Here is a 15,603-nt window from a genome sequence, read left to right on the forward strand (position 1 = left end):
AATGCTACCAATGTCAGGTGAAAAATAACGTTTGCTCCGAGCGCTCCATGCGTTTCTGTCTGTTTGACATCAATTTTATATCCAATTTATAGCCTGTATCGTGATATTTTCTCTTTACCTCCTTGTTATTGCATTATTGCACAGTTTAATGTACGATTGTTGGACAAAAAAGAAAAAAAAAAGAAAAGGAAAAAGGGATAAAAGTAAGAAAATATAAAACGAACGAGGCACAATCGGAACAGAATGCACCGTATCAGGAATGCCAGGAAATATGGCGAAGTTAATCGTGGCGGGGAGGGATCTACTGCAATTAATCGAGGGAGGAGCACGTCGGATTTTAAGGACTCCTCCTGGTGCGTGAGGACCCACCGCGGGTTCCGTCTTCCGTTATTTATGTTGCTGGATCCAAGGAGCTCGGGGGGTCCAGGAATGTCCACCGTTCTTCCAAAATGCGATTCGACCGTGACTATTAATTATTTCTGACCCGCTCACGCCTAAGACAGTTCCGACACCGAGCTAGACATCTTCGAATTACTAACTTACCTTGGAGAGAATATTTTCTCCTCTTCGAAAGACCTTCCTCCGGTTAAAGTCTTCAAAATCTTGGGAATTACAGCAAATGGTCGAGGCCAAAGGGATCTCGGGGAGAATAAATCAAGACCAAGCTTGTTTCGCCGATACTTTATTCACCCAACCGTCTCAATCTACGCAAAATCGCGATTTTTCCTCCGCCGCGCAGTCGTCTCTGTTTCACGAACGAGCGTCACGCTGCGCAAGAGACGCGGGCGTATATCTACGATCGCGTATATTCCAGTGGCATACGCGCACGCTTGGAATAATTAACGAGAAAACGTCAGAAAGGGGAAGAAGCCAGCAGGTAGAACAGAAATAAACCGTCAGAGGCACGTTCTCTCCGATTTTACCTGTTTCTTCTCCAATTTTCAATTTATTTTAACGCCATCGTCTCGAAAGATCGCAGTTGCTACTAGTTTTTTTCTTAACCGCGTCGTGGTCCTCGAATTTTTACGTTCTGACCTCACTCTTATTTTAACGAACAGAGAGATTCTCGACTTTTTTTTTAAGAAACGCTTTATCACGCGTGTCGATAACAATTCTTTCACGTTTATAAAATTTATTATGAACGAAAAAACGAGTCAGCCTTTTAAATAATCCAAAGAACGTCACAGAAAGATGACCGAGAACAAATTTCTCGGTCTGTTTCTTTTTTAAGTGTCGCTGTTTGGAATTGGCTTGGCGTGGCGTATCGAGGGAGTCGTTATTTCGACGAAAAAGTCGGCGAGATTCGCGAATGATGAGGGAAAACGGGAAAGACAATGCGAGAGGAAACGCGAACGAACGACAAAACAGCGTGGTAACATCACGATTTATCCTCGCACATGGTTGATTTATAACGATGCGTATAGTCACTACGACACGACGTCTCGGGCCTCTCATTTGTACGTACTTTCTCTCATTTGCGGCCGCGGAACCCACCGAAAAGAAAAAGAAAAAAAAGCGAGTGGAAGAGAGAAAGAGGAACGGACGAGTCGTGAGTGGCGTATGAATTATTCAACCGGCAGCTCTCGTTTGCCGCGCCGTTGATAATGATAATCGTGGATCCCCCGGTAATGATAACTGTTCGTCGATCTCGTTCGTTGGACGGATCACAATAATAGCGACACTAATCACACGTTGATGGTCAAACACCGTTTGATTAATTCGTAAGACGTCCTTGGCCATCCGTATCAACTGCAACGTTGAAGAACGAATACACCGGATGTATCCTTGGCTTCATTTTTATTTCTCTGAATAGTAGGAATCCCAGGAAGAGATGTTTGGATGTTGATCCCCGTACCTCTTCCACATGTATCGGTACCTGGAACAGACAATCACGATCTACGGTTGCAAACTTCAACTGCTCTGTATCCTAATATTAGCTTGATTCTATATTCTTTTTATTAGTTCGACGTATTTTAGAGAAGCTTACGTATAACCGATGTTATTAATATTTATTAAATACACAAAGGGGTTGAAATATTTATATATCTCAACATTTAATCGGAAAATCGAACGCGAAGAGAAGTTTCGACGTGGGATCGGGACAACATGTTTGAACTCTAAAATTGCTTTCCCATGAGAACCGAGAAACGTGACTTATCGCGTCCTTCGCCTGCGATTTTCGCATAGCGAAATATCTGATCTGCGAAGGGATGACAAAGTTTTAGTGAAAGCCTCGACGAAAATGGAAAAGAGTGGCTGGAATCAAAGCGGAAGAGGGGTGCAGGTAGATATGTAGAAAGTGATCTGCACCGCGACCACGTTGCACGGAGGAGCACGTCGCTGTAGGTAAAACGTACCTACGGCATCCTGCCCTCTCCCCCTTCCTTTTTCCTGCCCCTCCCGTGGATCTGACCCACCGACGGTGGCAGTAGCGGCGTGCATAACAGGGTGGACGTTTAACATATGACCGGCTACCAGTGTTATTAATGCGCCGGTAGCGTCGTGCTCGGTTTCTTCCGAGCCCACGTACGGTGCCTACGATCCCGTAGCCGGGTTGGGGCCACCCGCGGATCCTCCCTGCTCCACCAGGCCCCTGGATCGCGGACCCACAAGACCGAGTGGGGTAGCCGAGGAAACGGCACACACCTAGACGTAACACGACACTCGGAAACTGCACCGCGACCACGTCATCCTTCACTCATCCCTCAACGAGTTATGTCTTCCTGCTGGCGGCGAGTCTAATTAATATGTGTTTAGGCAGAGACAATCTACCTGTCGGAAGGTACTAGCCAGCCGAGCGTTTTCAGATTCAAGAGGATATCGAAAGATCGTACGTTGCATTCCTAAAAATTGGTGATCGAATAATCGCCTGACGTTGGAAGAATCGACGGAAGAACCTTATTCCGAGACTCGAGAAGGAGGAAGACGTTTTTCAATGTATCTGTCGGACGTTGATGATCGACCAAGTACTTCGACGAGGTACCAGAGACGATCAACATCGTCCTTTTCGCTCTTACGAATCGACAAGCGTCTTACGTACGGCGAATCGAATTAGTCAAGAGGCAAACAACCGAGACACACTCCATTCTCTGAATACATCTTAATTTTAGTATCAGCGTCTAATTCTTCGGAAATCAATCTCGGTAGAGTTGATCCTGCGAGCGACTCGATCGACGAAAGAATCTCATTTTGCGTCGTTCGAAGGAGCAAGACGTCTTCATCGAATATCGTTACGCTGCCACTGAGCAAAAAGTCGAAAAGGAGGAGAAACACGAAAAATCGTAGAAAAGGAATAAAAAAGTCTTCGTGGGTGTGCCTATTTGTTTGAAGAGGGGCACACGGTGATTCCCCGTGGCCGAAGGAAGCGTCCAGCGCGATCGTGCGAGCCTATAGGCAAATATCTCCCGCTCAGCCAGGACATTAGGAGTTCTCCTGCGTCCGGAGGATTATAAATCCTTAATACAGATCGGCACGCGATGCCCGGCTCGTTAGGGTGATGCATGGCCGACTCTGGTGTCCCGGGGTGTACGGTAGCCGGTACCAACACAGCCGTGGCTGAACATTCGAGAGGCTCGTTCCTGCGGGAACGGCTACACCCTCACACACCGGCAACCACCAGGTAATAATGAGAGATCAGAGATACGGCCCGATATTAATTGTGCGCATCGAGTGTGGCGGTGGTGTTGCTGCTGTTGCTGCTGCTGTTGCTGCCTTCGGACTCGGGGAGAGAACTGACTGCTACCGGCTTACACCGATCCTTCGATGCGATATGTGCGATATACGATACAGGACCATGGTCCTGATCCTGCTGCTTCGTTCGCGAAAAGGCCATACACGCTCCAGCCTGCCTGGTCCACCGCCTCGTGGACAGTTTTATTGCGAATTTATTTCCACTTCTTTTCAGGATCTTTTTCTGGATAGGCAGCAGCATGGCGGTTTTTCAGATATAGCGATTGGTTTCTTAAGGCAGCGATTTCGACATCTCGAACGACAGATTAATCAAAGACAAAAGGATACAGTTTCGATTATAATTATTCTGTCTTTGTCGATTACAGGATCGATCAAGGATTGTATTTTGAAATTCTTCCACGAATTTTTAGATTTCCTGTACGACCATGTGGAGAACGTTCCACCGTTTGTTCCGCGAGAATAGTTCCTCCCCTATCGACGCGCACCTACTTTGAAGATACGATCTGGAAACAAATTACGATCGCTGCTCGCGCTGTCCTGCCGTTTGCTCGTCCTCCGCAGCTGGATCCGAATAATCGCCGCCCGTTAGCAGCCCGAATGAGATCGCGTCTTTTTAAATCGACGCGCGTATCGCTGTCCTTTTTCTCTATCCCCTCCACGTGCAAGGGGTCCAGGATTTATGTACCGGTAGTGTAATATGTAAGTTCCCTTGGAATTAACGTTCCACGCCTCGTACCAGTTTGCTTTGATAACGATCTGAGAAGAGTCCGGGGACCATCGCAACGAACTGTCTTCTTTTCCTTTAGCGTCATTGAATAAGCAAACGAGACGCAAAAATATTTCGCCTATATTAGGAACAAGTTAAAATAAGTAGAAAATAGCATGGGAAGAGGAGAAAATAAAGAAGGAAATGAAATGAGAAGGGAGGGGCAAAAAAGCATGAGAAGTATGGAAAAGCGGAGCGACGTAGGATAAGAAAAAAGCAGAAAGTTTAAAAGAAGAAGAAAGAGGGGAAGGAATATGAAATTAGAGATACAAAGTTTACAGATATTACGCGAATTATGTGAAACTTTTTCGGCCAATTTCCCTGAAATTTCGTACAATTCCACTCGCAACGCGAGGAATCGATTGAAACGCTCGATTCAGTTCCTGGAAAGTTTTCATCTTGTGAAACTAGTCTACCGCAGTACGCGCAGCCACAATTTTCAGGAGCGGAGCAAGTTAACCCGAGCACGGTGTAAACTGGTTTAAGCCAAAGCCAGCGGCCGCTAGAAGCGTAGTTTGGCAAAGCGCGACCCCCTTCTTAGCGTTCGTTGAAGTTGCAGGAACGTCTCTTTCTCGGGAAACCGAGACGATTCTAATCCACGTGGCCAGAAAGGAACGTGAATCACGCGGGAACAAGAAAACGTATAGGGTTCCGTACAAAATGTTGCAGGTGTATGTGCGCGTAGCTCTCTCGGACGGTCCGTCTCAATCCGGATTACGGTAACACCTGGCCATCCGCAATTTTATCATCCTCCGTCCCGGAAGGATTCCAATTTTCTTCTCCCGTTACGCCAGCCCTCTTATCCGAGCCTCGCTTTGCCTCGTCGACCGCTTCTCCTGCTCGATTCTTTCTTTTTTCTTTTTTTCTCTCTCTCTCCGCCGTCTCTGGGAGACTCAATCTGTGTCTCATCGTGGATTATTGGGATTTCCTGCTGGGGGAGGGAGGAGGAACGAGGAGGAAGTTGGCTGGCTGCTTGCCTCGACCGTCTGCGCCAAGGGAATCGGTTAGGAGAAAAAGAGGAAGAAAGAACTGGTTGACCAGCGCGAGCCTTTAATTCTTTTGCTCGTGAACCGTTCGACGGCCATTCGCTTCCAGTCGAAATAAGGAGCTCCGCTGATCGGTGATTTCGTCGAATTGTCCTGGCTGACAATTTACGCTGGCGCACCCGTGCTCCGCTCCGGGTAAGTGGCACCGGGATCCTGGGATTTTTAAGTCTTCTTCATCCCCGTTGGCGTCTCCTTCCTCGAGGGACACGGAAGCGCGGATTGCAGGATTTTTAATTTCGTCTTGTTCTTTGGTGGTCCGGTCGGTGGTCTGATCGGTAATTGCGGGGAACTTTCTTGGAAATGGTGAGTCTGCGAGGAGGCTGGTGTCCCTTCCACGTGCTCCGTCCAACGTTTAAATATACGTGGTAAATGAAGAAGAGCTGAAATCGCTGCCAAGATAGAGAATTCAGAATTCATTCGAATTGTGTCGATGATAAAACATCCATGTCTTTGATTTTATTCGCTTCTTCGCCGGTTCGAACGACGTCATTTTGCAAGCAGATTTATCGGAACGTTCTCGCGGTCGCGACTGCGATACAAATAATTCTGAGGACTGTTGCTCGCTCCGTAGCTCGTCGTAAATCTTCCAAAAGATCCTCTTACGTTCGAAGGGTCAGGTGGAGACGAAGTTCAAGAAGGTCGAAGACGATGGTGTACCGCGATGCAGAGAGCGAGCAGGGAAAAACGATTCGGCGGGACGCGAAGATAATGATTTGCCAACCACGAGATAATTAGCGTAAGCGGCTTACAACGCACGACAGGATAGCGAGAACGAAAGGGAAGCAACGGTTCGCGTTAGGTTGGTTCGCGGTTACATCAAAGGAGACCTTGAGCCACCGGCTCGTGCGGACGAACTTCTTTTTACCGTTTCGCGGGACGGCGATGCACGAAATCGATCCGCGATGATTAATTTTCAATCGCGGCTTAATTACGCCAACCTACGCTAAGCACGATCGAGGAAGCGCCCTCGGAATGGTGAAAGGGCGATTTGCGCCGATAGAAAGAAGAAAAAGGAGAAGAGAAGAACGCGGAGAAGGAGAAAGGAGGAAGAGTAAAAAGAATGGAAAAGAAGGTGGAGGCCGTGTCCCTACGGTTCTCGAATAGAAGGGACATCCCTTCGTCGGCCTCTCTCCTCTTTCTCTGGCAGGATTGTGTCCAAGATGGAGGGGTCGCGAAGCCATGGAGGGCGGACGCGGGACACGATTGCCAGGAACACGTGATTAGATGGCCCTCCTTCCACATGATTCTCCAGATTGGACACCCCCTGTGTCGCAGAGGGACGTAAAAAAATGCAATCGGCTCTTACCGTAATGAAAAAGAACCGTCTCTGGGTAATTCGAATGAACGATGGCCCCGCTACCGTGTCCACGTACGTGTGCCTCTCCTCTGTCTTCGTAAATGCGCTCTGTTTTTTACCGCGAGTGTGTTCGAGTCGAGGGTAAGGGCACGCCACTACCCCCTCGCGTTTGCCGCAATTGCAGCTGTCGCCTTTGAGGATATTTGCGACTGAATGCGCGAATCGAATGATTCGTATAATCCTTATAACCGTTGTCATTCTTAGAGCTTCTTCATTAGGTCATTCAGATGTATGCCTGTCGTAATACGCTATCGTATAGGTGTATTTCAGTTATGTTAAAATTACGGTTAAATCGACAAGATGGGAAACGCGATAAGCGCAATAAGCTAAGCCTTTAATTATTATTAATTTTTCATTAATTTACACGCTATGGGAAAATTCACATACTGTCACTAGGCATTAACCAAAGCATCCGGATATTTATGAACGGCGTTGTATCTAATTGTTTTCCATTATCCCTAATGGTTTTCAATTACGTATCTATTATCGGTGAAATTGTTCGAGTGGGCGAAACACGCTGGAAATCTTTGTGTCTACAAAATGAAATGCGTAGTTTCGGGCTTCCACACGACGAGAAACAAGATCCTATGCCAGAGAGGGCAAAAAGCCCATGATTCCCGTGATTCATGAGACTTTTTACGCTGGGTGGCCGGAATAATTCACCCTAATGCTCCTGCTAACTGCCTGCGGTCGCAGAGCGCGATTGTTTATTGCCAAAAAGCATCTCTTTAATATATATCATCGCCTCGCCGAGTGCTGGATCGTTCCATTCGAATAAAAAAGTGGTAAGAACAGAGCGGAGGTGCCGCGAAAACGAAACGAATGGATCGAGATTTTCTTCCTTTTTTCTTTATTTTTCCCGCCGAGAGAAATCCTCCTGGGTCCATAGACTTTTATTGCGTAAATAAATTCGGATAAAGTCGGGTATAACGCGAACAAAGGGGAGGTCGACGCTTCTTCTGCTCGTCGAAATTGTCGAAGACGTGCTTTAATCGCGTCGCTAACTTCGCGCATCCGCGACATCGAGGGTTGCTACTCTTTGTGCGAAAGGTGAACTCGTTACGGAGGGGGTGAATGGGAACGTTCGAGATTAATGAATGTCGATCATATTTCGACTATGTTCGCCGCTGTAGAACGCGTTTGATGGAGAGAAGGGTACAGTTTTTTTTCCCATTCGGTATCGGTGCGACAGACCGTCGAGTATCAACAGTGATTGCAAAACGACCGCGCGGACAGGAGTGCCGTTAGACACGTGCATTAATAACACTCGACATTCGGTATTCTTCCAGCTCGCAGACTGGTTTCTCTATTTCTCTGTCCTCTGTCGGCCGGCAACTTCTCTGCGAGCCTCCAAACTGGAATTTGAATACAATTTTGCATGGCAAAACTGAATATTTTAAAGGAACTCGTTAATCTTGCGTATACTCTTGTTTGTAAGTATTAGGACACCTACTGGTTTCACGTGGGACGTGACGATTAATCTAGCGTATCAAGGGGACGATTAATCGATCAGAATTTCGTATTTCTACAAAGTCCAATATACCGATCTACGCTAAAATATTTGAACGTTCATAGAAAATTTTGACGAATATATTATATGAGTAATACGAAAGATTTTGAAATTTCATTTACACTGTGACGAGACACGACAGTGACGATTGCGATAGTAAAATTTCAAAAGCAACCTGCAAATTACATAGAAGTTACAAATTATTTATTGCAAGCGTACACTTTGCAGAATATTTGAACAGTCAGTTACTTTGCAGAATAGTTGAACAGTCAGTTATTCGTTATATTGGTAAATTACTATATTTAGCGACACCATCTTTATGTTCAACGTTTCTCAGATGATTTCACTTCTTAGAGGATTATTTGATTTCTCTGCTTTACTTAAGCGTGACTTATGCGCCCATTCTCTCTCTCTCTTTTTGAATATTTTCAGTCTTTAAAAAATTTCGGTTTTTTCGGTTATGAAAATTTGATATTCCAAGCTTCTAGCTTGATAGAGAGCAAAGGTTAGCGAAAGAGGGTTCGGAGCAAAGCGAAACAGTAAAATTGACGCACGCGTGAGAGAGGTGTATTAATTAGTGGCGGAAGAGAAAATAGCGACCGAGGATGGGCCTCAGGGTTGAAATCGTTAACGAGGGTTTGCCTCGCGATTCTGGTTTAGCCTCGGCTCACCATGTCAATTCTAATTGCGTTTGACAGTAATTTGGCAAGGGAGAGAGGGTTGATTGACAACCAGCTTCGCTCCGAGGCGTTCCTCTTGCGCTTTCTCCATTCATTTTTCACCTTTTTCGTCTACCGCAACAATACTTGCGCAACATGTAACGATATCGTACGAATATGTACGCTGTATTTTGATATCCCCGATAAGTTTTCAGTTTTGCCAACGTTCATCAAGACTAATCGATACTTCCTCTATGTTCCTAATAAATTCTTCCGCCGCGCGTGAAATATACTCGTGTTACAAAATTTCCAGTTTCAAGTTCGTGGGATTAAATTTTCCATGGAGAATATGAAACGCTATAAAACAAAAATTTATGTAACAAGAATTAATACGCGTTAATCCAACAAAAAATTTACCTCGTTAGTCCATTTGCTACGTTTAAACACTTTCAGATAGAGTTGATATAATGCCGCCAATCTGCCTTTATTTTTCATGCTACGAAAGAACAGTCCATTGTTATGTCATCTTTTTCTTATAATTTTTTAAGAAAACATTCGCCAGTCTATGTTTATATAACATTCTGCTTTTATATTTTTCTTACAGGATATAGTAACATCATTTTAGAAAAAAAAAAAAAAAAAAACTGTGATAGTCGGTGTACGGAAATCGTTTCTTCTTTTACTACGAAAAAAAGCTAATTGCTAGCTATAGTATCTATTGTGACAAGCACGATCGAAGTTGTTCTTTTTGAACGATTAAAATACTTATGGTTCGTTCCTCCGGAAAGCAAAGAGTACACGATGGAACCTCGTTGTCAGGCGAAGATAGAAAGTGATTTCGATGGGACAGAAAATCGCGCGTGTAATGCCACCCGGTTGATTCATTTCATTAGACACGCAGTGAGGACGTGACGCGCGATCGGCTTCGACCCTTTTACGATCTGACAATTCTTCGATCATTTCGACGCCGCTGGTAAGAGGAAAGCGTGACGAAGATGACGCTGGTCCACGCTGTTCTGGCCACACGCGTTAATTAAAGTTCGCGCGACGATGATACATACCGTGTCTTGCTTTTCTCGCCGAGTTGAGTCGCGAAGAATGCTTGCTAAATTATTGATTGTACACCTAATTAATGTTCTAGGAGATGCGACTGCCGAGCATCGCGGTATATCGATTACATAACATAAATTCTTTCTCGTGGCAAACGATTAGCCTAATTAACAATGACAGTTCGACAGTGAAACGTTCGACAATTAACCGAACCAAATTCAACTGCTTGCGAAGCACGAATGCGAATTCTTTTATTGCGTTCGCTATCGGGGATTGTATTGGGGGAAAAAGAAAATAGAAAACAGATACCACGGACGTTGACAACGATGACAGGAATTTATACAGTGGGTGGTCGACGTTTCTAGGCATCGTTCGACAGCCAAAAAATAACTTTGACAAAAATATCGTTACGACAAATAATACGGTCTCCTTTTGTCCCGGAACAATGGCTGAAATATAAGTATCAATGGAAATATTAATATCGCATGAATGGGAGGTACGTGATATCTCGGTTTAAATACGCGTCTGTACAAATCATCGTAGCGTCGGCTCTACCTAGTGGCAAAATCGACCAGATCGAAGCGAAGTTAATTAAACCGCCGGTCGATATATCGAAGATGTTGGTTTATTAATCGATAACTCCGTTGATTAGAACGCAGCAGGTGAAGTTGCATGAGTTGCGTCATCAATCTCTTTCCAGTCATTCTCTCCGATTCTCTTCAAACGTATTCTGTTGCAACTAGAGATTTCTGCTATTTTTAATAACATTGTATATTAACCAATAAAACAACACTAGATTATGCGAAGAAAAAAGAAAAAGGTAAACGAAGCATGAGTATCGCAGAAACGCTCTGTCTGTCTAAGAAATTCCGCAGAGTTCCACGGAGATTCGAAAGAAAAATCCCCCTTGGCTCTCGTTCCAAAAATCCGCGAGAGGAAGGAACTTGACTATCTCTTTTTTATTTTGACAAGTCATTGTACGATTCGTAAATACGACCCGAGAGTTTGGAAAGAGTAGAAACTACGAAAGAGTCGATGAACAATGAAGAGAAAGAATCACGCGGAGAGGAGACAAGAACAAAGCGAGAACGGACAAAGAGATACGGAGGAAGGAGGAACGAAGTCGTTGATCGAAGCAGAACGAAGATAAAGGATAAATCTAGAGGGACAAGAGGATAGAGGAAACGCTGCGTGAAGAAGAATGAAGAGGATCGAGGCAGAGGGTGCGTTGGGAAAACGCAGGCAAAGAAAGACAAACCGATGGAACGTAAGAGAAAAGAAGAGAGAAATCCGAGTTAGATGAGAAACAAGGGTGCAAAGGAAAGGTAGGAGAAAGAAAGAAAGCGTGGATGGATAAAGCGAAACGGAGTCGGAGGTGGGTTTATCTCGCTCATCCTCGTTAAAACCCTTCGCGGCCCACCCCTTTCTTTCTGCCGGCAGCTCGTTCCTCTTCCTCTTCGGTTTCTCTTCTCTTCCTTCAGTTCGAATCGCAGCCCTCTCTTCGTGCACCAACAGGCGACGACAACGTCGACGACGACGACGACGACGACGATGACGACGACGACTACGACGACGATGACGTGCGACTGCGCTCGCTTATCTGTGTTTGCGTGCGTTCGTCGGTGTATACGTGTGCGGTATACCCGGTAGGCATCACCGGCTCGTTGTAGCACGCTCTATTAATTAAAAAAATGGGGACTCCGAGGAATGCTGGTCAACGACAGGGGGGTGAGAGCGCATCAACGCCTCCGTAATTGGAGAGGGATGGAGGGAAGAATGAAGATTTCGTTGCTCTAACTACGCTTCTAATGATTCTTTAATCATTCCTTAATGTCACTCGGAATCTCTCGTTTTTCTTTCTGTGTGCGAAGCAACGCTGATTTTTCATCGTTACGCACACCCTCGACTTGCCAGTTTCGACACACGCGTCTCCGAGCCTTTTCCTACTATTCTTTCGCTCTTTATAACTCGACATCTTTTCCTCTCTTTATTAACCCCTGCGTACTTTGTCGTCTTTAAACGAGGTAAATGTAACCTGGTTTGAAACCAGGATTGTTTAATTTTCCACGTTTTGTTCCTTTTCTAGTACAAATATCATACCGTGCATTTTAGATCTTGGCTTGGCCATTGTCACAAGTTACGACTGTTATCAGAAACATTGTTCTTCGTATTGTAGTTATATCGTGAACTCTGGACTTCAAATATCTATCAATCTAATACTAGCGTCTTCGCCACCAACTCTAACAATTATTTATAGCGTATTCGCGTGTCTATCTGATAAATCAATACGAAATTAAGGAAGAATTAATATTTCAAGAATCGGGTGATAAGTAACATGGATCTTGAAATCAATCTATAATCTAACTAAATTATGCAATGACATATCTATAGACTAACCTTGAGATCTATATCGCTCCTCACCCGATTACTTCAATACCGACCCTAAATAATTGTTCCGGGAGTAAAGTGAAAAAGAATTTTCTATGGAAAAACGCAGACTTGCGGCGAGCCATCTCGATTTTCTCTAAACGTAGCCAGGAAAGAAATCTCTTTTGGAGAGTGTGCTCATCTTCCTCCGTTTCAGGTTAGGTACCTTCGATATAACGAAGGGTGGTGGCTAAAACAAAGGGCCGGTCGCGGGTTGGTCGATAGTCCACGGCCGCCAATCAGGCGAGACCTCGCCAGCAACCCTCGTCCTTGCAACTTGCTATCCGCCGAGGGTGGGTTATACCACGGGGAGAGTTTGCTCATCCCTGTAGGAGAGGAATTCCCGAGAACGAGGATGGCCAGGGTGTCTCGTCGCCAGGGTTACGACTCGATGGCGAAGACGACTTCTTCTCCGTGCGTTCCTCGTCTGTGTCTACGCCTATGGCTCTGTCTATATTTGTGTCTGTTTTCCTCGTGTTTGTCTTGCTAGGAAACGCCTCGAAAATGGTGAACTCGAACGTCCCGAAAATGGTGAGGGGAAAAAGACGAACGATCTGATTGTCCGTCGAATAATCGAACTACCGTCGCATGTTTGGTAACAGTTATTTAAGCTGATTTCGTAAGTCGAGTTAGAAAGATAGGGGAAGATAGGGGTCCGTTTAAATCGGAAATAACTGGCCGCCTCCTGTCTCAACGTATCTCGTTTATTCAACACTTACTTTTATCATACATCCTTACGCGTAAGATCTACATAAAAACTTATTAAAACGAGCTTAATCATATGTTCATAACTGGTTCTGGGCTGGGGCAGCTTCGCGTGGCGCTTCGGTGCACGGTGTTCCCGTTCTAAAACAAAAACAACCAACATAACGTTAATATCTTATTCAATTCACATAGCTATATTTTTATATACACGCGTATCAAGATGACGTGGCCACGACGAAGCATTTGCACACGTTGTATTTATTATAGCGTCTAGCTACATATCGATTAATTAAATCCAACCGTGTTAGTCGTATTGTTCAGAGTCGTAGTATACTTTCATACGGTTACGAAAATGTGATATCGTAAAAATGAAATGTAGATGAAACCCGGTAAGAGAAACGACTCATCGGAAAACGAGAACACGTGCAAATACTTTTTCGTAGCTGTTGTAGATCTTAAAGCAGTTCTAAATGTAAGAAAGATACATCGGTTTAAGTTACTGGAAAGGTTTTACGTGACGGGAACTCGCGGAAGATAATACGTGACGAAGAAAGGTACGAGAGGGAAAAGGGACACAGGGGTTCTACTTTTGTGGAGCGGACAAACGAGAGGCAATCGCTCGATCGGTGATCAGCCTTCAGTGCCACCGTCGAAGTGGCAATATTAATTTATTTCTCGCTGCGCCTACCGACCCGCCGGGACTTGCGCGCAAGAAAATAAAAAAATTGTCAGTCTTCGCGATTATGCGGATCAACGATCATCGATTGTTCCGAGGCGTCAAGCTAGAACGATCTCAGAACCGTTATTAACCCGTTCGTCCCGTGGGGCGCCCCTTCCTTCATCGCGTGCCATTTCTACACGAGCAGCACGCGTATCTCGTAATTAATAATTGCGAGTAATTACCCCTATCCCGTTCCCCGAAGATACATCCGCGATTTAGCAGCAGATATCGATCCCGTGCTTTAATTTCCCCTGACAGGGACGCTCCATGAACTCTGCACAACGAACAATGCACGTGCATTTCGATTTATGTTTTTTTAAATTACTTCATTCATTGGTTCGCTTATTTATTTGTGGGATTAACGCGATTGCTAGAGAAATTACTGCGGCACACGTGGCAAAGAGCGTTTCAAAGACAGTAGATTAATCTTTTATTAGACAAAGTTGATAATGTTAGTTGTTCGATTTGTTCGATCAATTCATATGTCGTGGAATATCGTCGTGCATGCAACAAGCAGCAACTTCTTGGACGTTTCGACGTTACATTTAGAAAGAATAATTTTGCGATATCCAGCTCTGAATACTTTACTTGCAGACGTAATATCTAACATTATTCTTCCATCGTTTAATATCTGGAGATTGAAATTGTTAAGCTTCGTATTCCATTGAAGTAAGAGTGAATGCGACGCGCAACGTGTTCGCTAACTCGACGAGGAAAACAGTGGGTTTCGTAATCGGGCCGCAATGAAACGGGCAAAGCGAAATCAATCGGTCACAGAGGAGGCCCTGTGAACCGGAGAATAAAGAGACGAGAAAATAAGGAGAAGAAGAAGATTACGACGAGTAAGACGCGCGCATCATCTCCAAAGGGCCGTGACAAATGAATTTTTATTAAGCCCCGTTCCTCCGCAGCTTATCAGCCGATCCGATTGGCACAATAGTAGCGAACGAACGAGAGGCCGGCAATATCGAGGAGACCCTCCTTCTCTAACCTCCTCCACCCTCTGTAATTATTTTTACGAGGGTGAGAAGCCCGGCTGGCGCTGACAGGCTCGCGGTCCGGAGGTGGAGAACTAGCTGACGGAGACACGGCGAGGATGAAGCCCAGAACCAACCAACCGTTTCATCAAACAGAGACACGAACCGGTGAAACAGGTAGAGAAACGGATTCCATCCCTTTCTACGCTTTTTACGCTCCGCTCCTTCGAAGGCGGGGGTGGAAAAGGCGGATGGCAGTACCGCCGAGACAAAGATTCGTGTCATTGGCAGTGTCTCGACTGGCCGGGAACTGACAACCGAGACACGTGGCTGGAACACCTGCCCAGAGACTGGAAAACGTGCCTGACCGTTTCGCGGTTTCGTCTCGTGTCGTTTCTTCGGTAACCTTGCGCGTCTGAATTTAACGATTCCTTTTATCGCCAATTTGGATAGATAACGTTTTCAATGGATACCACGATGGAGTGAAGATCGGAAGATGCGGAGAAAGGAACCTGTTTCGAGCTTTGATTCGATCGATCCACTTTTACAATTAGACGGAAACTATAATGCGAACTGATTCTATATCAATAAATTTCACGGCCAATAAGAATAAATAGATACCATGGTAGAATGGAAATTGCACCGATACTCAAGTGATACATTGTTGCATCGATACAGAAGCGTGTAGAAAGAGG

General features: G+C 45.1%; 1 protein-coding gene across 4 annotated transcripts in view; it reads right to left on the reverse strand.

Moving 5' to 3' along the window:
* Nucleotides 1-666: 666 nt before the first annotated feature.
* Nucleotides 667-15,603, reverse strand: part of SoxN (SRY-box transcription factor soxNeuro) — a 116,362-nt gene continuing 101,425 nt past the window's right edge. For 2 of the 4 annotated variants that reach the window (XR_011174701.1, XM_069124927.1), the window contains one exon: nt 13,194-13,351. Coding sequence is in view for 2 of the 4 variants with exons in the window: in XM_069124927.1 (XP_068981028.1) it covers nt 13,351 (1 nt within the window). In the remaining 2 variants the exon portion in view is untranslated. Of the gene's footprint in view, nt 1,877-13,193; nt 13,352-15,603 lie in introns of those variants that run through there. The other 2 variants (XM_069124925.1, XR_011174702.1) reach the window with 2 other exon arrangements.

The sequence above is a fragment of the Bombus flavifrons genome, chromosome 12, assembly GCF_040668555.2.
Source record: "Bombus flavifrons isolate JBK064 chromosome 12, iyBomFlav1_principal, whole genome shotgun sequence".
Classification (NCBI taxonomy): Eukaryota; Metazoa; Arthropoda; class Insecta; order Hymenoptera; family Apidae; genus Bombus; species Bombus flavifrons.